Source organism: Bos javanicus, chromosome 1 (genome assembly GCF_032452875.1).
Source record: "Bos javanicus breed banteng chromosome 1, ARS-OSU_banteng_1.0, whole genome shotgun sequence".
In the NCBI taxonomy this organism is placed as follows: Eukaryota; Metazoa; Chordata; class Mammalia; order Artiodactyla; family Bovidae; genus Bos; species Bos javanicus.
Genome location: NC_083868.1, coordinates 111,674,352 through 111,699,158, shown reverse-complemented (window position 1 = coordinate 111,699,158; position 24,807 = coordinate 111,674,352). Strand labels below are relative to the sequence as shown.

Sequence of the window (24,807 nt, the reverse complement as noted above, 5' to 3'; positions counted from 1 at the left end):
TTTTAGTCTCTTAGGTCTTTGGAGCTGAGGTTTAGAAATCCAGATAAAAATCATAATTCATGGTTAGTGTAGCAATGAGGTTTATTTTCTAAATATCAAAATAAACTACTTGTTAAAAAAAAAAAGAAAAAGGCACAATACATTTAAAAACTAAATCTCCCTATTTTTGCTCTATAGTTAAATGTCCTTTCAGAATCATTTAGAATGAGAATGAAAGGAAATTATTTGACGCATTGTACATCACCTTTTTCTTTTTAACTGAGCATCATGAACTTCTTTTCATGCCATTGCAAGTAGATTCTTATTGTTAACTGTTGCCTTATATTCCATGTATGATTATACCATCATTTATTTAATAATTCTCCTACCAATGGACATTTAAACCATTTTCACTTTGTCATTATTATAGGCAAGTAATCTTATTTTTTCAAGGAGTTATTTCATGTGTTTCAGTAATATTTCTTGGATTAAAGAGCATGTGTGCTTTAAACTTTAATAGATACTATTATATTGGCATTCAAATAGTCTGAATTCTTATATTCTCAAGTTTACTGCATATTTGGTAATTATTTAATCTTGTAAGTTACTTTTCAGTTTTTTACAAAGCAGATTACTTGGATTAAACAAGACAGATGAAAAAGGAATCAGTATTATCAGTTTTATTCGCTTGTTTTAAAATTTGCTTTCTTTACTTATTTTAAAACTAACTCATTTTAAAGGAATAAATTATTTTTATATCTGACTTGAGAATCCTTTATCCATCTGATAAATATGGACACATCTTGTCTCCCAAATTAGGTGTGCTGGCTATCTGTATGTAGTTAAGCAGATATTTGGAATGAAATCCCAATGGATCTCATGTGTATGTTGAATAAATTGTTGAAATTACTGTAACACTTTATAATGTCTAAGGTGATTTAAGTAGAATTTAGTGGGGAATTTTTATTTAGGATTTATTTATGTTGTTAGCAAAATATCCATATATATTTTTAGTCAAGCATGTTTTTGTTAAAAGTACTTTCCATGGTGTCACCATGCAGGAAGTATTTTCCATTCCATCTTTTGATTTATATGAAATCAATAAAAATTATCAATTGTATTTTTATTTTTAGGGTGACTGTCGTTCTTACAGTTATGTGTGTGGAATCTCCAGTAAGGATGAGCCTGACTGGGAATCTCTTATTTTCCTAGCTAGACTTATACCTCGTATGTGTCACAACATTAACAGGTATGTTCTGCAGCTGGCAGTGGGGTGAGATGTAGTATAAGGCTGTGATTTTTTTTTTTTTTAAGGTCTTCCCATTGTTGAAAGACAGTTTAGGTCACAACCCAGCAGGTATTTAATAATACTTTGTATTTTGTTTGTTCATTGCAGTACAATCATCTTATTAAAAAATTTTTTGAGGTAAATAGGATGGCTTTTATTGAATAGTTTTAGTATGAAATTTAAAGACTTTAAAAATGTCTGATTAGCAACTTACACTATTTGTTTTATGATGTTTTATTCCAGAAAGATTGAAAAAAATGTACAAGTTACTTACTATTAGGGACTTGGTCAATTTAATAATCATTACAGAGTAAAGATACAAACACACCAGATATCATTAAAATAACTGCCTTAAATGTTTTAAAAATTTTGAACTTAGTTCTTCAGATCCAGTTTTCCTTTAATTTGCACATAAATTCCTTATGTCAGGTATATCAACAGCTGATTTATAACCTATATGTAATACTCAGTAGCATTGTCTCCTTTACAGTTCAAAAATCTTACTCATTTAGTACCAGATTGCTAATTAAATGTTATTTCACAGTTTTTTACTCTTGTCTATTTCCTTCATGAGTATTAGGCAGTTGAGAATCAAAAAGGATTACTTGAGATTTCAGTTTACTCAAATTAGCTACAGCGTTTATAAACCTATCTGTTGGTGTTTACTTAGTGGGGTGTGTACATTTCTCTTTTTTTGGCCGTTCTTCATGCTGTGGGATCTTAGGTCCCTGACCAGAGGTTGAACCCATGCCCTCAGCAGTGAAAGCGCAGGGTTGTAACCTTTGGACTACCAGGGAATTTCCATGGTGTGTATATTTCTGTACTGTTGTGGCTAGTGTTTTTGGCTGTTGTTGGCCTTTAAGAAAAGAAGTCAGAGGGAAGTCACATTTTTACTAATGGGAACATGTTAAAAGGCTTGCGTAGATGAACCAAAGGCCTCCAAATATAGATACACCTTTAATACACTGAAAAGTGAATTATTAATAAATAATGGTAAATTTGTAATTGCCTATTTTGAATGGAGGTAATTGTCTTGGTTAAAATAATGGTTTAAAATTCTAAAATGCTAGTACTTAAATAAACTTCATAGGTCATACAGAAAATTCCCTTTCACTAAGTTTGGCTCCATTGCTTTACTATATAATTAGTATATTTTTCATTTTGCAGCATTCTTATAGTTTCATCTGTCTCTGTCCTTTTCTTTTACCAAAGGGCCCTTACCCTTGTTTAAACTTTATCTCTATCCTTTTGTATTCTATTCTTTCTGCCTGTCTTTTCTGTTTTTCCTCGTTTTTCTCTCCCTCCATTCTTAATCCTTCCTCACTTCCCGAAAAGGAAAAAAAAAATCAACAACCAATAAACAAAAAACTAGATTTTAAAAACATGAACCTAGCAAGCCCCTGAAAAACGTATTTGGTGATTTTTAAATTTTTTTTTTGGGGGGGGATTGGAATTTAAGTAACTTTTTTAAAAAGCTTTCAATTTTTGCCAACCCCTGCCCCACCCCCCTAGTTTGCATGGTGGAATCCTTGTGTAGACAGGGACGGTTCCAGTTTTTCTGTCCTACACAGGATGGAAGACAGCTTGTCTCTGTACATATTCTATGACCACTCTTGTTTGAAATAAATAAGACAAAAAGGAGCAAGTTAATGGCATTCTCTTGCCTAGTTGCTTTTTCCTCTAAGGATTATGAGCTCTAGGAAGCATATTGCTTTAAAGTGTGGCTTACTTTCAATACATGGGATGAAACTGTTCCTGTGAAAGTGTGTTTGGAAGGAGGCAGTGAAGTAGTTGGTGGTTTTGATCGGATGCTTTTTTCTTCTGTATGTTTGTTTTATTCTAAGTACCTATTAATAAGAAGGGGAAAAGGCATTGTTAAACTTCCCCTTGGTAGTTGCAGGGGAGATTTATTTTCTCTGCTAAAGACAGATATGGCTAAGGAAAAGGGATAGTTGCCTGCTGGCTGGGACTGGATTGGAAAGAGCCAGGTGGCACTTGTCTCTATCCCCTTCTCTCTCTTGTTTTCTGGGTGAAGGTTATAGAACAGATTCCCCAAATCAGCAATAAGATTCCCCTTGAGTTGTTGTACTTATTTGATACTAATTTCTTTAAGCTATCTTCCAAATTCTACTTTTATTAATTAACATCTGCAATGTATCTTCATAAGTTTCAGACATTTACTTGAAGCCATAATGAGTCATTCCTTTTCCAACAAGTCTTACTTTGGTGACATTTACCCCCCACCCCGCTTACTAGTTATTTAAATTTTTGGCTTTGCTGGGTCTTCGTTGCTGTGCAAGGGCTTTTTCTAGTTACTGCTGGCAGGCTTCTCATTGCAATGGCTTCTTGTTGCAGAGCACAGGTTCTAGGGCCTGTGGGCTTCAGTAGTTGTGTTGCATAGGCTCAGTTGCTCTGTGGCACGTGGGATCTTCCTGGACCAGGATCAAACCCATGTCCCCTTCATTGGCAGGCAGATTCTTAACCAAAGGACCACTGTTTATTTTAAGAATGGCTTCCCTGGTGCCATTCTTTTATTCATGAAATATGTACATAGTGAAATAAGAATCTTTCTTTGGGATCAGTGTTCTCCAAAGTGTAAAAAAAAAAATGTATAGCTTCATCTTGGAGGTGACCAGTGCATATTAGCATATTACAGTGTCTGAAGTTTTGTTATCAGTCAGTTCAGTCACTCAGTCTTTGTGACCCCATGGACTGCAGCACACCAGGCCTCCTTGTCCACCATGAACTCCCAAAGTTTACTCAAACTCATGTCCATTGAGTTGGTGATGCCATCCAACCACCTCACCCTCTGTCATCCCCTTCTCCTCCCACCTTCAATCTTTCACAGCCTCGGGGTCTTTTCAGATGAGTCAGTTCTTCGCATCAATTGGCCAAAGTATTGGAGTTTCAGCTTCAACATCAGTCCTTCCAATGAATATTCAGGACTGATTTCCTTTAGGATTGACTGGTTGGATCTCCTTGCAGTCCAAGGGACTCTCAAGAGTCTTCTTCAACACCACAGTTCAAAAGCATCAATTCTTCAGCATTCAGCTTTCTTTATAGTCCAACTCTCACATCCATACATGACCACTGGAAAAACCATAGCTTTGACTAGACGGACGTTTGTTGACAAAGTAATGTCTCTGCTTTTTAATATGCTGTCTAGGTTGGTCAAAACTTGTCTTCCAAGGTGCAAGCGTCTTTTAATTTCATGGCTGCAATCACCATCTGTAGTGATTTTGGAGCCCCCAAAATAAAGTCTGACACTGTTTCCACTGTTTCCCCATCTATTTCCCATGAAGTGATGGGACCAGATGCCATGATCTTAGTTTTCTGAATGTTGAGTTTTAAGCCAACTTTTTCACTCTCCTCTTTCACCTTCATCAACAGGCTCTTTAGTTGTTCTTTGCTTTCTGCCATAAGGGTGGTGTCATCTGCATATTTGCATTATTGATATTTCTCCCGGCAGTCTTGACTCCAGTTTGTGCTTCATCCAGCCCAGCGTTTCTCATGATGTATTTTGCGTGTAAGTTAAATAAGCAGGGTGACAAGGGATGTACGCCTTTTCCTATTTGGAACCAGTCTGTTCCATGTCCAGTTACAACTGTTGCTTCCTGACCTGAGTACAGATTTCTTAAGAGGCAGGTCAGGCAGTATGGTAGTCCCATCCCTTGAAGAATTTTCCACAGTTTGTGGTGATCCACAGTCAATGGCTTTGGCATAGTCAATAAAGCAGAAGTAGATGTTTTTCTGGAACTCTTGCTTTTTCGATGATCCAACAGATGTTGGCAATTTAATCTCTGGTTCCTCTGCCTTTTCTAAAACCAGCTTGAGCATCTGGAAGTTCATGGTTCATGTATTGTTGAAGCCTGGCTTGGAGAATTTTGAGCATTACTTTACTTGCGTGTGAGATGATGCAATTGTGCAGTATCTTGAGTATTCTTTAGCATTGCCCTTAAAACCTATTTAATTCATTTTTCCCCCAGGCTTTTGTGAATTGATTTCCTAGGGCTGCCATAACAAATCACCACAAACTAGAAGGCTTAACACAATAAAAATCTATTACGTCACAGTTCTGGAGGCTATAACTCTGATATCAAGGGTGGTGTCAGCAGGGCATTGCTCTCTCTGAAGGGTCTAGGGGAGCATCCTTCTCCTCTTCATAGTTTCTGATGTTTGCTGGCAGTCGTTGCCTTGAGGCAGTCGAACTCCAGTCTTCATCTCCATCTTTACATGGCCCTCTCTTCTCTGTGTCTGTCTTTCCAGATTGCCTTTTGCTTAGAAGGACACCCACCAATCATTGGATTAGCCTCCTGCCCCCGCCCCAGATTATGACCTTTGTTCGATTACATTTGCAAAGACCCTGTTTTCACCCCCAGATTCGAGATGAACATGAAGTTTTGGGTATACTTTTCAATCCAGTACATTAAATGGAAAGAGGATTGTGATAACTCAAGTTTATCTTCACACTAGTATTTCAGAGAATGTATTTTGAGAAAGGTTCAGACAACAGATACCTTCTATAATCCTGTCCTTCCCATTGGGGATTTGAAGTGGGTAAGAGATGGGCCTAAGAACAAATGCAAAAAATGTTATTTTATGTGCTTTGTTTCCTCATACTAAAATGTGTTGTCTTTATGATTTTCACTTCCTTCCTTCTAGAGTTGTTTATATATTTGGCCCACCAGTTAAAGAACCTCCTACAGATGTTACTCCCACTTTCTTGACCACAGGGGTGCTCAGTACTTTACGCCAAGCTGATTTTGAGGCCCATAACATTCTCAGGGAGTCTGGTAAGTTGCCCATTTTGTTCATCACTACATGCTTCAACTAGATTTTGAAAGCTTGGCTTTATGATTTTTAGTAGGAGGATTCAGCTTTTAGTATTATTATTTTAATTCTCTGGGTAGTTCTGTGACATTGCTTTATCTGTATAGAATTTACTCATATTTATGGTCACTTGCAGACATGCACAAAGTGACAGAAAATTTGAATTGCTCAACTCAGATGTTCCCAGCTGAGGTTGAAGATGGTAGTCCTCTGTCTTCTTGTTTCAGCTCTGTTTCTGTAAAAAGTGTCTTTTTTGTCGTCTATTTAATGCCATGTTGTTTTGCATTTTCATGCTTTTTGTTGGTGATTTCACTGTTCAAAAATGTCCTCTAAGCTTAGTGCTGAGGTGCTGCTGACTAGGTTCCTAAGCACAGGAAGACTATCATGTGCCTTACTGAGAAAACTGGTGTGTTAGATAAGCTTCCTTCAAGCTAGAGTTACAGTGCCGTTGGCTGTGAGCTCACTGTTAATGAATCTACAACAGATATTGAGCAAGGTGTCTTTAAACAGAAAACACATAAAGAAAGGTTATATATTGATCAGTTGATGAATATGTTATGACTAGAGGCTTGCAAGACCCTAACTCTGGATTCCTTCTAGGGTTAGTGGCTCAGTATTTTCTTATTCAGTGTTTGCAGTATAGAAGATAATTACATGAATAATTAATTGACTTATATGTATAAAACATCACTGCAGTCATCAGAGTCTATAATTTGTATTTGTGATTGCATTTGCTTACGGTACTATGAGAGTAGCTGAATACAGTACATGATGACAGTCCTAAGAAGAGCTGTGTCTGTGTGTGTGTGATTTTAGATCCTGTCTGGAAGGATTTAATTGAACTGAGAGTGCTTTCCTATGGCATGGTGATTGATTCTACATGTTAACTTCCTTTCTCTAGGGTATGCTGGGAAAATCAGCCAGATGCCGGTGATTTTGACACCTTTGCATTTTGATCGGGACCCACTTCAGAAGCAACCTTCTTGCCAGAGATCTGTGGTTATTCGAACCTTTATTACTAGTGATTTCATGACTGGTATACCTGCAACCCCTGGCAATGAGATCCCCGTAGAGGTAATATATACATTTTTTTCTGATGTACGTATTTAATACCTTAACATTTTATAATAATGGTGAATGGGATAGGCTGTGGCAATGTTATTTCTGAGGTTGGTTTTCTGTTCATAAAATAGGCTCTCATTTTTTAATGTCCACATAATTCATTATTTAATACATTATAGTAGGAAAAAGCCCTAAGTTTATTAACCTCTCCTCCAGATGTCTGATTATTATGTGGAGACTCCCAACTCTAATCTATCTTTTTATCTAATCGTGCCAACCTCTGCCTTATATATAGTGTCCTCCAAGTAAAAAAAGAAAACCCTAGGAGTGAAGAAGAGTTGATTAGATATAAGGATGAGATTTAATAGCATTATGGCCAGGCACCCATGAATTTCTTAATGCTCTGCCAACTAGCAATTACAGTTTTGATCACCATCTTCTTTCTTGTTATCCCTCCACTAGAGTGTTCTTTCCAGAGGAGCTGTTTCTAAGATAGCAAGTAAAAGTCAAAGCAAGACTTTATTAGTTGTACCACTGTTCCAGAACTCTGATACAGGGCTCTGATTATATTACTGGCTAGTATAGATATGTGGATTGGAGAATGTGGCTTAGAGTCTGTTTTCCCTTAGGCTTGCATTTGCCTAGTTTCTGGCCAGTTAGGTGACAAGGCCTTCCTCGTCTATACGTGTAGCAATGATTATTATTACCTGTGTTATGTGCCACCTTAGTGGCCTCGGAGTTGTGAGCTGCAGAGAACCTGTGAAGCGTTGTTTTCCACCCATGAAGTCACATGCTTGGATGCTGTAGCAGGGTCAGGTTGCTATAAATGCTTCAAAACATTGCTGTGGACCAGTAACACCCATGACTTGCAGACTGCACTTTGAGTACTACTGAATTTAAGTTACTTACATCTGTAGAGTCACTACGTAAATTAATCATAAATGTATCCCGTATACCTAGAAAGTGAAAGTTGCTCATTCGTATCCGACTCTTTGCAACTCCATGGACTGTATAGCCCATGGAATTCTCCAGGCCAGAATACTGGAGTGGGTTGCCATCCCCTTCTCTAGGGGATCTTCCCAATCCAGGGACAGAACCCAGGTCTCCTGCATTGCAGGTGGATTCTTTTTTTTTTTTTTTTGGCTGCACCAGGTCTTTAGTTGCAGCATGTGGGATTTAATTCCCTTACCAAGCATTGAACCCAGGCCCCTTGCATTGGCAGCTTGGAGTCTCAGCCACTGGACCACCAGGGAAATTCCCACAGGTGGATTCTTTACCATCTGAGCCACAAGGGAAGCCCATATACCTAGAGAACAGTGGTGAAAATAGATTGTGTTTTAATCTGAAATTACAAATGAAATTACAAATTCTAGCTCTGTTGAACATGCAGTGGACTCTAGCTCTTTATTTATAATCTTTGTTTTATAACAGGTGGTGTTAAAGATGGTCACTGAGATTAAGAAGATTCCTGGTATTTCTCGAATTATGTATGACTTAACATCAAAGCCCCCAGGAACTACTGAGTGGGAGTAATAAACTTCTTGTTCTACTAAAGTTCCGTGTGCAGTTTAAATTGTTTAGAAACCATTCCCAGTATTGAATGCAGTACTGTTAAAAGTGTTACTGGAGCAACCACATCACATCTGAATTCTCTGCAGCAAAAGTCTACGGCTTAAGAGCTGAGCTGGGGATAACTAAAAGGGACTGAAGAGTTCGTACGGGTATAATCAAAGCACCATTGCCTACACTCATACAGACTGACACTGCTTTTGCCTTTACCTCTGTCTCACTTGTTCTTTATGTATAAACTCACTGTGTCTATTGATGTCTCTGCAATCAAAGATGTATGGAAGTGGGTGAGTTTGGGGGCTGGTAGTGGACTTCTGTCCCCTTGCCAGTTTCTAAGAGATATTAGAAACACCATTATTTACCAATGTGACTTAGGATGTATACCTTTTGGCAAAACTGAATTTCCCTGTAAGTAACTTTATTTCTCCAGGAATGGGTCAACATACCAGATAAAGATATGGGTGGGCTGTCCCACCCACTTTTGCAGGACACTGAGACCATAAAATGGTAAGCTACCTTAAGATGGAAAAGCACCAGGAATTTGTTGAAGTACTTTGGGTTTTATGTCCTTGCAGTCATGGGAGGAAGGAACTGTGAATGGTCTTCATTTAAAATGTTTTCAAATCATGCTCCACGTTGCGCTCTGTCGACCTGTTCATTAGTAAGGAGCTTTCTCCTCCCGGTCTTACGTCGCAAGCTCCCATAGCCTTGTAGAGGAAGTTTCTGTTCTGTCCACAGAAGAGACTGTCTTTGGGTCTAGTGTAAAGTTCAAGCATTTTTATCTCGTTTGGCCAGAGTGAAGCTCTGAGATCACAGAAACCATCATGCATGCCCACAGCTTACAGATGCATGCCTACGGTTTATATAATCTAGTAAAGAGCTGTAAAATGAACTCTTGGTGTAATCTATAGATATTTTTTTTAATGCACTGCTCTGAAGATTGTGACCTGTCTTGGCCCATGCCAAGTATTGCCAAACTTTGTACTCCTTTCTACCAGCTGTAAGAGAACATTCAAGAACTGGTATAGGACTTTTGCCATTGCCACCAGTTTCTAACAGATGCTTTTATAACATTCATATATGCACTATAAAAATAGACAGTACTAGATTTGAATTTTACAATCATTTATCTCAATATTTTAGTTGATGTTACTGTTCTAAAATGTTACCTTGTATTTTCTTATACGAATTCCATCTCAAGTTGCTGCCTCTTTTATGTAGTCTTCAAGATTTTCTGTATTATTAATCAGCTATACAAATTTGTTTGGACTCCACTCTTAGATAAATAATAAAATTACGCGTGGCAGAAGTCTTCTTTCATTCTGGTTGGCCCAGGGTATAAGAAACCTGTGTTCCTGGACCAGCAAGGGAAGAGCTTCTGACTGTTGTAACTTATCTGTATCTGAGAGAGAGCAGTATTTGACTTCTACAAAACTTGAAGGGTTCATTCTCTGTCCTAACAATGAGGTACTCATAATGGCCTTTTACAGAGAAGGGTATACTAGTGGCCTGGCCTTAACAGATTTGAAGGTGCGTTATTTTAGAGCTGAAATAGACAGTATATAAAAGGCTTGTAAGCCTTTGTGTTTATGTGACAAAAGAATTCCTCTTCTAGCAAAAGTGTCTTATAATTTTGTATTCAGACAAGTAATAGGAATCTAGGAAGACTTTTTCCCTAAAGTATGTTCTGTGGAACACTGTTCACTTGAATGAACGATGAACATTGAACACCCTTCACTCAACACTGTTCCACAGAGATAAAGGGGTAGGTGGTTGTGTAATTTTGGGACGTGCTGCTCACTTGTCCTTCCGTCTTGGAGATTTATGGGTTACATTATCTTCAAAGCTCTTAAGAAATCTTGAGGTTAGAAACAGTTGTTGCTTTTTTTAACCTAATTATTCCTGATATTTGTTCACTATACCCCCTTTTATATAATCCTTCTTAATAATAAAATTGGAAAAATTGCTTCTCCAAAACACTTGTCGACATGATATAGTAAAAAAACAATTCTAGAATTCAAAGATTTCTTAATATTTAGTACCCTGTGTTTCTTTGCAAAGCACTTTTTTACTTTGTGTCATGTAGTATTGCTCTATACCTTCACAGTATTTTATACAGGGGCCTGAGAGGAGTCAAGATTTCAGTGCCATTTTACAGTTAAGGAAACAAGCTCAGCTTAGTAGTGGTTACCTGAAGAACTTCAGAATTAAATGTAGGGTTTCCCAGTGATTCTTTCTTTAAGTGAATTTTTGAACCTATTTTAAAAATTACATAATTTATATAAAATTATATAAACTTATGGGATGGTTATCTTTGACCAAGGCTTTGGACAGTGGCTCCTTGTCTAATTAAACTTCTCATTATTTATCCTTGACAGCTCATGCCTGCACACCCTTCATTTACCACTTAGCTAGGACACCTCTCCATCTGAAAATATATTTTACTAGAAGGAGGAAGGCAGGTTAGTGAAAGCATTTATTTCTAAGATTGTTGTTGTTTAGTCGCTAAGTTGTGTCTGACTCTTTGCAACCCATAGCCCACCAAGCTCCTCTGTCCATGGGATTTCCCAGGCAAGAATACTGGAGAGGTTGCCATTTGCTTCTCCAGGGGATCTTCCCGGCCCAAGGATCTAACAGCGTCACCTGCATTTGCAGGCGGGTTCTTTACCACTGAGCCACAATTTCTAAGATTAGTAGGCATGAAAGAAATTTTGAGAACCAAATATCTTGTCCGAGCTTTGTGGCCCCATCTGTGATCAACAGCTCTGCTAGAAGTAACAGGTTGGTACAGTTGCTGAGAGTAGGTCTTTAAGATGTATCTGGGAGATAAGGTTACCCACTCATTCCCATCTTTTGCCTTATCCCTTATCCTAAAATAGGTACATATGTGTAGCCAAACAAACATTGTAAAAGTTCATTTCCTTACTGTGTTTGGGCTTATCTCTTGATAGCCTGTTTTTATTGAGTAACTAACATCAGACCTCTAGAGAGTGACGGCATTCACAGTAGCTTTCATTTTCATCTTTAGTGCTTTGTTTTGCCATTAAACAGCTATGTGAAACTGGTCAAGTAATTTCTGGTTTTTTACATGTAAGATGAGGCAGTTGAACTATATAGATATCAAATCCAGCTCTAAATTCTTACTTTATAAATAAGAAAAAGCATAGCAGGAGATAGAATGGAGAAAATGGGATGGTTTTAAGTGCTTTTAACATCAGATTGGATCCAATCAAATGTAAACATCGAAATACATTGTAAAATCAGATGATTAATTACCCTGTTTTGAACCCGAGGCATAGATCAAGGTTTGACCATGTGAGAATCTTCTGTTGTGGCCGTGACACTTGCAAGGTAACTCATCAACAATGTGATCCTAGTTGGCAGTCTCTTTACTGTGTGTTTTTAGAAAAGTTGACAATATGCTTTGACTTTGAGACCTATGAGAAGTCTCCCGTACTGAGTTACATAGGATCCAGGTCTTTTGCTCTCTCCACTGAAGAGGTGATGCTCCAGGGCTCTTCAAGGTGAGGCTTAACAGGAAGTTCTCAGTGTATAACTTACCATGAGGGAAAAGTGTACTTTCAAGGTGTTAATCATCTTACAATAAGTGAGTGATTAGTTCCTGAAAACAGTGCTGTCTCCCTGAAATCCTCTTGATACTCTCATTCCCAGTGTTAAACCTGCTTCTTTCTACCTTTCCAAACAGCTCCCTTTGCTACTCCCCACACCTTTCTTCTCTCTCCCCTTCCCTTGAATTCTCTTTGAAATAGGGTGTGAACACAGCTTGGCTGTTACCTCAGTAGGTGCTCCTTTCATTGGCCCCAGTTAGAATTTAATACAGAACTGAATACAGGTTGGATGTCTCTACCCTTGGAAAGTTATTGAAGGGACGCACAGACACTGTAGGGAACCACGGAATCTTTTTCACCAGCGTGGGACAATAATGGTGGCATCTGTGACTATTAGGTTTCCAAAAATTTCTTCTGGAAATGACAGAAGATTTGAAATCCCCCAAAGCTTGCTGCCATGAAATTAAAAGGTGCTTGCTCCTTGGAAGAAAAGCTATGACCAACCTAGACAGTATGTTAAAAAGCAGAGACATTACTTGATGGTCTGTCTAGTCAAGGCTATGGTTTTTCTAGTAGTCATGTATGGATGTGAGAGTTGGATCATAAAGCTGAGCATCAAAAAATTTATGCCTTTGAACTGAGGTGTTGGAGAAGACTCTTGAGAGTCCCTTCAACTGCAAGGAAATCAAACCAGTCAATCCAGAAGGAAATCAGTCCTGAATATTCATTGGAAGGACTGATGCTGAAGCTGAAACTCCAATACTTTGGCCACCTGATGTGAAGAACTGACTGGAAAAGACTCTGATGCTGTGAAAGATTGACGACAGGAGGAGAAGGGGATGACAGAGGATGAGATGGTTGGATGGCATCACCTACTAGATGGGCATGAGTTTGAGCAAGCTCCGGGAGTTGGTGATGGAAAGGAAGCTTGATGTGCTATAGTCGATGGGGTCACAGAGTCGGACACAACTGAGCAACTGAAATGAGCTGAAAGATGGCCAAAATGCCAGCACTCAAAACCCCAGTCTTACATACTGAAGAGGCTCGGGTATACCACCCAGTTCTAACCTTTTTCAGTGGTTCTCAATTCTGGATGCCTGTTGTTATTACTTGAGAAGTTAAGTCTGTATAATGCCCAGACCCTTCAATCAAATCAGTTAAATTAGAACCTTGGTGAGGCCCAAGTATTGACAGTTCAAAATCTCCCAGCTAGAGTAAGTTGTTATTGAGTGACAGGCCTGGCGTCTCTGCTGCTGCTGCTAAATCGCTTCAGTCATGTCTGACTCTGTGCAACCCCATGGACTGCAGCCTACCAGGCTTCTCCGTCCATGAGATGGACGGAAGCAAGAACACTGGAGTGGGTTGCCATTTCCTTCTCCATGGCGTCTCTAGTTATAGCTTAAAATCTTGGTCAAACCTATAGGTGAGGAGACCCTAGATACTGTCTTGATAAACATCTGTGTACTAAGTTAGTTTAAAGCTAGGGACCAGACTCTGGAACTGACTACCTATACAGGTTTCCCCACTATCGAAAAGTAGGGCTTTGCTGTGAAACTTTTTCATAAGCCAAAGGGGTATAAAGCAAAGAAGCAGTCACCTTAGGACACATCTTGCCAGTGATGTACAAAATAAACCCAGATAAAGCATAGATGCTCACACAGTTAAGAGCCACTGTAGCTGGTTGTTCCCAGGGAAGGAGCTTGGCAGTATCCCTCTTGCTGCTTGGGGTGTGCGCTGCTGCTGCACCAGTTCACTGCAAAACAAACACTGATTGTTTTCACTTTTCATGCTTTTTATATAAGGAACAATCCTTTTCCAACTTACTTCAGCTTGGGAAAACAGGATCTACTGCTCGTCTTTTGCAAAAGGGCAGTGGTGTCAAGTGAGGTCCGTGCAGCTACTACACAGACATCTTCCTCTCAGTCTCCTTAAAGAGAGATCCACCCCTGTGCAGCAGCCAGGTCTCCAGATGGGACTTTAGCCAGGTTAGGAAACCTAGAGTGAGCTATGCCTGTTAACCGAGTTATTACTCAGCCTTCTGGAGCCATGTCATTTTGATATAATTCTCTAGAGAGCTGGAAGTGACTAGAAATTACCTGTAACTTAAGTTCCCAGAATGAAAATGAGTGGTTACATCTTAATTTACCCATTTAGGGTCTTTGTTCACTGGTGAATCCTGAGGCATTCTTTGACATTGTTAAGGACCCCTTGATTGGCAAAATCAGGAGACTTGGGTGGGGGTGGGGGGAGTTTGGCTGTTTCTTGGGTATACTAAGTTCAGTAGCTCCACAATCCTTTGAGTATTCCAGGAAGCCCGAATCTTGACTAATCCAAGTCGAGTATATGCCTTTGGAGAATACATATGTTTAAGGTAAGTAATTTTCTGATTTTGAATCTCCTGTGACCATTGTTTTGATATTAAATGAAGAAGTGAATGTAACCTTTTGAACAGATTTTTTATAAAGAAATATTTTGTTAATCAGTAACAGGTGTAGTTGTGAAATACTATGTAATTGTTCATGGTATACTGAAATGTCAATTGTATGTTGTTGGCAACGTTAACATAATATAGCTTTGTTAAACTAATGTGAAATGACTTCAGTGGGTTTTTGTCTTTGGTATACGTCATAAAGGAGGAAATGATGACTGATAATTTGTCATTAAGCTTCAGAGTTAATGAGAAAGAAGAGAAGATAGACTATTGGGATGTGAGGAGGAGGAAATTTCATCTGTTGTCAGGTTTCTGGATGATAAAGTTAATGTTTCTCTTAGTTATATAGGAGGGTGTTAGGGTTTTACCTGCAATGTTAACAGTGGCTGTAAAATACTGGGTAGCTTTCTATTTAAATAATTGGCTAAAGGTGTTTGTGTTTCCAAAATTAAAGTTATATGTATGTACACACACATGCTTATTTGATTTCTTACTTACTCATTTGTATTTGATCAAAACTGTTCTCAATTTCTTAAAACAAATTGTCTTTACTAATTTAATACAGCAGGTGGATCTTTTTCATTGTTTGTAACTGTTAGCAGAGTTGATGAAACCCATTAAAGGAGATGTTTATATTCGTGAATTACCAATATGAAGGTTAGAGGAATTAACGTGTTCAGAAACTGAACTCAGTCATTTTCAAGTAACTACATTGCTCTGGTAGCTGGATCCTTTCAGATCAATGACCTAGTCTGGTCTTCTGCTGAAGGGGAAGACTTTGGTTCAACTGTATTTTGTAAAATTTTTTCTGTTTTACCATCAGTTCAGTTCAGTCAGTCAGTCGGGTCCAACTCTGCGACCCCATGAATCACAGCACACCAGGCCTCCCTGTCCATCACCAACTCCCGGAGTTCACTCAGCCTCACATCCATCGAGTCAGTGATGCTATCCAGCCATCTCATCCTCTCTTGTCCCCTTCTCCTCCTGCCCCCAATCCCTCCCAGCATCAGAGTCTTTTCCAATGAGTCAACTCTTCGCATGAGGTGGCCAAAGTACTGAAGTTTCAGCTTTAGCATCATTCCCTCCAAAGAAATCCCAGGGCTGATCTTCAGAATGGACTGGTTGGATCTCCCTGCAGTCCAAGGGACTCTCAAGAGTTCTCCAACACCACAGTTCAAAAGCATCAATTCTTTGGCGCTCAGCTTTCTTCACAGTCCAACTCTCACATCCATACATGACCACTGGAAAAACCATAGCCTTGATTAGACGGACCTTTGTTGGCAAAGTAATGTCTCTGCTTTTGAATATGCTATCTAGGTTGGTCATAACTTTCCTTCCAAGGAGGAAGCGTCTTTTAATTTCATGGCTGCAGTCACCATTTGAAGTGATTTTGGAGCCCCAAAAAATAAAGTCTGACACTGTCTCCACTGTTTCCCCATCTATTTCCCATGAAATGATGGGACCAGATGCCATGATCTTAGTTTTCTGAATGTTGAGTTTTAAGCCAACTTTTTCACTCTTCTCTTTCACCTTCATCAAGAGGCTTTTGAGTTCCTCTTCACTTTCTGCCATAAGGGTGGTGTCATCTGCATATCTGAGGTTATTGATATTTCTCCCGGAAATCTTGATTCCAGCTTGTGCTTCTTCCAGCCCAGCATTTCTCATGATGTACTCTGCATATAAGTTAAATAAGCAAGGTGATAATATACAACCGTGATGTACTCCTTTTCCTATTTGGAACCAGTCTGTGGTTCCATATCCAGTTCTAACTGTTGCTTCCTGACCTGCATACAAATTTCTCAAGAGGCAGGTCAGGTGGTCTGGTATTCCCATCTCTTGAAGAATTTTCCACAGTCTATTGTGATCCACACAGTCAAAGGCTTTGGCATAGTCAATAAAGCAGAAATAGATGATAGATGTTTTTCTGGAACTCTTGCTTTTTTTCGATGATCCAGCGGATGTTGGCAATTTGATCTCTGGTTCCTCTGCCTTTTGTAAAACCAGCTTGAACAACTGGAAGTTTTCAGTTCACGTATTGCTGAAGCCTGGCTTGGAGAATTTTGAGCATTACTTTACTAGCATGTGAGATGAGTGCAATTGTGTGATAGTTTGAGTAGTCTTTGGCATTGCCTTTCTTTGGGATTGGAATGAAAACTGACCTTTTCCAGTCCTGTGGCCACTGCTGAGTTTTCCAAATTTGCTGGCATATGGAGTGCAGCACTTTCACAGCATCATCTTTCAGGATTTGAAATAGCTCAACTGCAATTCCATCACATCCACTAGCTTTGTTCGTAGTGATGCTTTCTAAGGCCACTTGGCTTCACATTCCAAGATGTCTGGCTCTAGGTGAGTGATCACACCATCGTGATTATCTGGGTCGTGAAGATCTTTTTTGTACAGTTCTGTGTATTCTTGCCACCTCTTAATATCTTCTGCTTCTGTTAGGTCCATACCATTTCTGTTATTTATTGAGCCCATCTTTGCATGAAATGTTCCCTAGGTATCTCTAATTTTCTTGAAGAGATCTCTAGTCTTTCCCATTCTGTTGTTTTCCTCTATTTCTTTGCATTGATTGCTGAAGAAGCTCAAAACAAAAATATTTAAAAGTTTTTATCTTGCACTCTCATACATCTGTCATGTTTAAAAAAAAATTCTACCTTTATCCAAAGCTCTAGTTCACACCACAGCTAAGGTTTTTCTTAGAGTGTTAGTGAATTTCTTTAATGAGATATATACTTTAGATACTAGTAAAAGAAGCTAAGAATCCCACTTAAACTTCACTGTTAACCAAATACTGTGTTGAATTCTAATAAAATGTTCATATATATATATATATATATTTCAGGATGCTATTCCTATGCAGCTGTATATTACTGTTCTTTTAGACAATATGTAACCTGCCAACACATACACTTGAAAAAAATTACATAGAGAAAACTATATTTTAAAATTCCCACTTAATGTGGCTACCTTAAATGGTGGAGAGAGCCTTTTGTCAAGATGCCTTTACCTAATTATTTTAGGATATTGATATTTGCTCTAAGGATAAAAATGTTCAGTGGAATAAATTTTAGAACTAATATTAGGCAAAGTGCAAGAAAATTCCGGCTTCTGATTCTTTGGGAAAGCAGCTTCTGTTGCAGTGTGAGTGGTGAGGATGTAATGAATTGAACTCTTATTTATAGTCCTTATTTTGCAGTGCCTGAATGAACAGTTTGAGAACCATGGAGTCTCAGTATCTTAATTTTTTTTCTTTTCAGTGTAGTTGTCTTTGAAGAGTATGTTTAAAATATGCCTAAACTGTGTCCTTAACATTAAAAGTGTTCTTTCTTGGTTTTGACATTTGAGAATTGGAATGTTTTACAAAAATATAGATATTAAAATTTTTTAATGCATCTTTGTAGGAGTGTAGAAACAGATATACCATATATTACATAAGGTATATGTGTATAGAACGTGCCTCAATTTGAGTTTGGTGTATACTTCCATTCACTTTGGAGCTTGTTTTGTTAGGTACTTGTTGCTGCAGAGGCTTAAGACTTTGCCATGCTTTTTAGACCTGTATGTAGTGGTGAGCATTGTAATTTATTGGCTTTAGACTATGCTAAATGTGCTATTATACATTTACTACTATATTAATTTCTCTTTGTAAAACAAGGGAAAAGTTTCATACCACGCTCATGTTAGCGATGATCTTTGTTAAGTAGATGGTGATGGCATGGCCATCCTTGAATGTGTTTTCAGAGTTTGGAGATGTCACTCTGTTAGGCAGAAAGAAGGAATTAGCATAGCTCACGTTAGTTAGTGGAGGGCTATAATTCAGCCAAGGGTTTGAATTGTGTCCTATTGGGAGTGTGTTCTGGATGAACCAAAAGGGCTGGAGAAGCTGGTGGGTAGCCAAGCTACTCTGTCAGAGAGTAACACAACCCTTTCCCCTTGCTGTGAATAAGGTCTATAGTCAGTCACATATACTTTTTCCATGATACTTTATGTGGTTCAAGGGACCTGCTATATGTTTGAAAAAGCATTTAGTGTGACTTTAAGGCCCTCCGCAACCTAACTGTCGCCCATCATCAGGCTCAGATTTGCCCTCTGCGGCCAGGTCCACTTTGGGTTCTTCATGCCCTTGCTGTTGCGTGTGTCACCTTTGCCTCTACGCTGCCCGTGCTCAGAGTGCGGGCTCTAGGGTTCTTAATGTCTGCAAACAGTCACAACTTTCAATAGAGGGTTGGGAAGGTCCCCTGGAGAAGGAAACGGCAACCCACTCCAGTACTCTAGCCTGGAACATTCCATGGGCGGAGGAGCCTGGTAGGCTACAGTGCATGGGGTCGCTAAGAGTCGCACACGACTGAGCAACTTCACTTTACTTCAGTAGAGGATCTCCTCTGTGAAAACTTAACGTCTTTTCCAAGCTCCCACTATGTGTTGAATTCCATGACTATTTGTTTATAATTTCTTATTTCTCTTCTTGTTTACAGTTATTTTCTTCAGCCAGGCTGTAAACTTTTGAAGGCAAGATCAATGATTTACTCATCTTTGAACTCTCAGACCCTGGTTTATAAAATGTGAAAATGGAACGCTTTTTAGAAACCTGCAGGAAGAGCGTAAAGCTTTCTTTAAAGGAGGACATGTCTGGTAGTAGAATTCCAAATTAAGACACTTAAGTGAAAAAGCTAAGCTCAGGCAGATCTGGCCTATACCCTTGTGATACCACCAAATAGGAAACCACTTACATTTTTTTATTACCTGTAGCTTTAAGCCTTTTGTGTTACAGCCCTAAGTGTGCTGCTTTGTTTTTTTAAAACAATATTTTTTTAAACTCTAGACAGTATGGTCTTTTTTTTTTCCCCCATAAATTCTGTTTGAATTATAAATTAAAATGTGAATGCTTAGAGAATAGCATTCAATTATTGGTATTTGTTCAATTAGATTGGGTGGTTAAGAGCTTCCCTGTCTGGGAAACAGTAAACCACAGAATTCAAAGTGGAATGGTGGTCCTGACTTAAGGTGTTCTGAATGATTTCCATAGTGCTTATGGTTAGGTAGTCCAGTTGAGAGTTCAGGTTTTCTTTAGAAACTATCTATAGTCCTTCTTCAGTTCTTTAGTTCTGCTCTTTAGTTTTCTGGACATATTATAAATACTCTTTTTCACAAGATAAAAGCAGAATTTTGGAAAAGTTTAGGCAGTTAATCTTGAGTGAGGATTTCAATGCTGTTTTTCATCTTTTGCTGCTGCAGAGACACTAGTTCATTACTCACAAAAATAATGTGTTTATCATATGAGGTTTATTTTTGAGCACCAATATATTGCTGTGTTGCCTGGCAAAATGTGAGACAGCCATAGACTGCATGTATATTATGGCTTAATGGTATAAGAGCAAGAGAGATTTATTGTCTGTTATAATAAACATTTTGCATTTATTCAGTAAGGGGAAGGTATATGTAACTTGACATTTATTATCCTTCAAGAAGTAAACATGGGTTCATTCATGGCAGTAACTACTGGTTGTGCACTTGTTCTGTGCCTGCCTTGCACTGTGCTAGACTCCAGAGAATGAGGCTCCAAGCCTGGAGGAGATGGTTTTATGATTGACTGCTGTGGCTCCTTCTTCATACCCAGTCCTCTACACGTATACCCACTTTGTTTTCAAATGACTGTTTCTCTTCCCAAGATGTCTCATCAGTCTGCTCCTTTCCATTCCCAGCTTCAACCATAGTGCAGGGCCTCAGTTATCTCTGATTGTCTCATTGTAGTAGCAACCTAGGGGGTTATCTCTGCCCCTGGTTTCTTCCCTATCCAAGCCAGTATCTCTATTTCCAAACACAGATCATGGACTCATAAAATGTTCTGGCCACCTTACTTGTTTGCTCAAAACACATAAATAACTTACTGTGTCTATAGAGTTATGCCCAGACTACTTTCCATAGCACATGATTATTTTTCATCTTCTGCAGACTATCCTGCAGCCATTGGAACTCCTCAAACTTTAGGCGTCTTTCTGCTCCTGTGTGTGTCCAGGCTGTGCTCTGCCTGGGCTGGTGTGGTATGAAACTGGCATGTGCTTTAAGGTGCAGTTCAAGTCACCTCTCCTAGAAGTCTTCCTCAACTCTTTCAGGTCAGAGCATGTGCTCTCTCTACATTTTCATAGCACATTATGTGCATCTGTCTTAGGCTTTTGTTGCATTCTGCTCTGCAATTAGCTTGTCTGATTCCCACATGTTAACTTGGTGAGAACAGAAAATGGGTCTTGACTTTTGTGTCCCATCAACACCTGTTAACAGTGTTTGATCTGTAGCGGTCCTCAGCAAATGCTTGATAGATGTTACATTCCATGTTTGTTATTCCTTGCCTTGTGGCCCCTAGACTGTCTTAGTTTTCATAAATTACCAGCACTGATGCTTGAAAGGGAAACTAGACATTTGTCACCCAAACTTAATCTGTGCGTGTGTGCATGTGTGCATGCTCAGTCATGTCCAATTGTTTGTGATGCCATGGAGTGTACCCCACCAGGCTCCTCTGTTGATGGGATTTTCCTGGCAAGAATACTGGAGTGGGGCTTCCCTGGTAGTTTGGTGGTTAAGAATCCTTGCAATGCAAGGAACACTGGTTCGATCCCTGTTTCATGAAGATCCCACATGCCATGGCTAACTGAGCCCATGCTCTGCAACAAGAGAAACCACTGCAATGAAAAGCCCACACACCAGAACTAGAGAGTAGCCTCCGCTTACTGCACCTAGAAAAAAGTCTGCGCAGCAATGAAAACCCAGTGCAGCCAATAAATACATCAATCTTAAAAATACTGGAGTGGGTTACCATTTCCTCCGCCAGGGGACCTTACTGACCCAGGGATCAAACATGCATCTCCTGTGTCTCCTGCATTGGCAGGTATGTTCTTTACCACTGAGCCACCTGGGAATCCCACACCCAAACTTAATAGGGGTTGGGTGATGAAGGTGAAAGGTGATTTGTGTGTAACAGGCAGGTCAGCAGAGTAGAAGTAACATGGATAGGGAGTCCGGAGGTTGTTTCTCGAGCTTCATCAGTTATCAGTTGTGTAATCTTAGACAAATTACTTAATCTTTCTGAAAGTTTTCCCTCACTTGTAATCAGATGAAAATACTACCTACTAACTAGGACTGATGTAAGGACTAAATAAGATTAGATGTAGTACCTAGTGCAACTGCTGGCACATAGCAGTTTTCCTGGACTGGTTCTATTCTGTGTGACCCTCCATACCCCTAAACAACAACTGACTAGAATGGACAAAGGCAGTCTGTTCATAGACTGGCCAGTGAGCTGAGATGTGGCTTGACATGAAGGCCTTCTCAGGTAGAGGTGATTATTATTTCCTGGCTTGGGAATTTAAACTAGAGGCTTTTGAAAGACTGAGTTATATAAGGATGTGGGAACTTAAGATAAATTAGAGTTGGATCCTGAGAGGCTGTGTTGGCCCTGTGCAAGGTGATATTGTAAGTAAGCAGGGGGAAGTGGTTAAATGAGAACAGAAGAGATGTTCAGGAAGGAGCAGGGATATGGAGGATTAGGGGTGGGGGGAGAGGTGTGGAGAGGGAGGGAGGGAAAGCAAGAGAGTGAGTGGACTCAGTTCTTAGTAGCTTTTAGTAGTTTTCCAGAAGGGATGAGTGGCCCTCTGTGTCTTGCCATAGAAGACAGAAGAGGTGGCATCGTGTGGTGTGTGGACTTTATTGCTTTTACCCCCTATCCTTCGAGGGCTAGTTAGGCAGCTAATTAGGCTAGTTAGTCCAGCTAGTTAGGCAGGTTCATGCAATGTCTGTAGAACTGATGGCTGGTGAGCTTATCTAGAAGGGGAATTAATGAAGAATTGTCTGCAATGTGGTCTCTAGGTCCACTTGCCCCCAGGACTCTGGGTCTTTTCAGCATCAGAGAGTCATGACAGAAGCAGTCTTTGTTTTCCTGGAGAGCTCCAGTGTGATCACTTGGGGCGCCAGGGTATAGATTGCTTGGCTGATAGATCCCAGTCATGACTTGCATGATGGATAGGAACTTGGGAATAGGACCCCAAAGAACCAGACCAAAGAGTGAGGAGGGGAGTCCACAGATTATGCAATTTATAGTGGACATTAAATGATCAAAAGGGGGACTTCCCTCATAGCTCAGTTGTAAAGAATCCACCTGCAACACAGGAGACCCCGGTTTGATTTCTGGGTTGGGAAGATCCGCTGGAGAAGGGATAGGCTACCCACTCCAGTGTGCCTGGGCTTCCCTTGTGGCTCAGCTGGTAAAGAATCCGCCTGTAATGCGGGAGACCTGGGTTTGATCCCTGGGTTGGGAAGATCCCCTGGAGAAGGGAAAGGCTACCCACTCCAGTATTCTGGCCTAGAGAATTGAACGGACTGTGTAGTCCATGTGGTCTCCAAAGAGTCGGACACGACTAAGCGACTTTCACTTTAAATGATCAAAACTGTTGAAATTTGAGAAACAAATGGAGGAAAAAAATCTAAGTTCATTTTTGCAGTTTAGACAGTGAAACTCTGGCCTAGTAAAATCTATCCATCCTCGTCTTAATAATTCAGAAATGGTGTAGGGGTTTACCTAAGTGTCCTTTTTGCATAATAAGGGTTAAGCACTCCCCAGATCTCCAGTTCCCCTTCTGCTTCCTCCCATATTGATTGAGGCACAGAACTCTTTACCAGCCTAGTTTTTGATTCAGCCTCAAAAAAGAGTTCCTATTTTAATTGGTTTCTTTTCTTTTTTATCTTTTAGCACCAAAAGTCAGCCTGTCTAAATTTAAAACACTTTTGCAACTAAATGTCTGGGGGGGAGGGAAATGTGAAATCAGTTTTTTTTGTTGTTGTTTTAAGTAATTGGATCATTTTGGAGCCATCCATCATTTCTGGAGCCTTTTGCCTTCTAGGAAAAACAAAAAATAGGGTGTATAAATTGGGTGCAGGCAGTTGGAGTGACTTGGTCCAATTATAATTTGCTTAAAATGCTTTTGGATACCTGTCCATCCCTCAGCTATGCAACCCTAATTATTTATGCCCTCTGTTCCTTGTCTTCTTACTGCCTGACATTAGCTATAAAACTGCTTTCCCCCTCCTTTCCATACTCTACTCTTAGCAAGCAGCTGGAGTGGGTGGTGGGGAGTGGAAGGTGGGGATATTTACATAAATTATTTGGAGTTAGTTATTTATACTAATATATTTATACTTTAAATAATTGCATGGGTATTTATTTTATATTTTGGGGCCATGTTATTTATTTTATTACTCAAAGTGTTCCAGTTTTAATTGTTGGGAGATCTTTTAGGTTGGCTCCTGTGTTGTGTTTCTTTGACATTTCCCTCCACCCCCCCTACTATGCCCCTCTCTCGGGACCTTTTTATTTAAATCTTTTTTTTCCTATCACTGAAGATGTTCCTGGCTTATCTTGTGTATTCCCTGACCCAACTGTAGAATTAGTGTCTCCAAGGATCCTGATTTCTTTTACTGGATAATGATATTGGGTGTTAGAAGCCAAGATCTCGGTGCCAGGTGTGCTTATTGCTGCTGAGATATGTGTCCCTGCTTCTAGGCTCTCGCTGGAGAGAACGAGGGAATATACGTGTATTAGCCCATGCATATACACTTGTCTGTGTATTGGCCCATGCATATACACTTGTCTGTGTATTGGCCCATGCATATACACTTGTCTATGTATTAGCCCATGCATATACACTTGTCTGTGTATTGGCCCATGCATATACACTTGTCTATGTATTAGCCCATGCATATACACTTGTCTGTGTATTGGCCCATGCATATACACTTGTCTGTGTATTGGCCCATGCATATACACTTGTCTGTGTATTGGCCCATGCATATACACTTGTCTGTGTATTGGCCCATGCATATACACTTGTCTATGTTTGGGTACTGTGTTTATGTGCTCTCAGTCGCTCAGTCATGTCTGACTCTGCGACCCCATGGACTGTAGCCTACCAGGCTCCTCTGTCCATGGAATTTTCCAGGCAAAAATACTGGAGTGGGATGCCATGCCCTCCAGGAGATCTTCCCAACCCTGGGATTGAACCTACATCTCTTGTGTTTCCTGCCAGTAT

General features: G+C 39.6%; 1 protein-coding gene across 4 annotated transcripts in view; it reads left to right on the top strand.

The window, feature by feature from the left end:
• The window catches only part of GMPS (guanine monophosphate synthase), a 71,925-nt gene extending 63,212 nt beyond the window's left edge, over positions 1–8,713 (top strand). For all 4 annotated transcript variants that reach the window (XM_061417841.1, XM_061417857.1, XM_061417848.1 and 1 more), the window contains 4 exons: positions 1,113–1,228; positions 5,930–6,060; positions 6,999–7,171; positions 8,591–8,713. In XM_061417841.1, coding sequence (XP_061273825.1) covers positions 1,113–1,228; positions 5,930–6,060; positions 6,999–7,171; positions 8,591–8,692 — 522 coding nt within the window. In that variant the 3' untranslated portion in view covers positions 8,693–8,713. The remainder of the gene's footprint in view (positions 1–1,112; positions 1,229–5,929; positions 6,061–6,998; positions 7,172–8,590) is intronic.
• Positions 8,714–24,807: the final 16,094 nt, after the last annotated feature.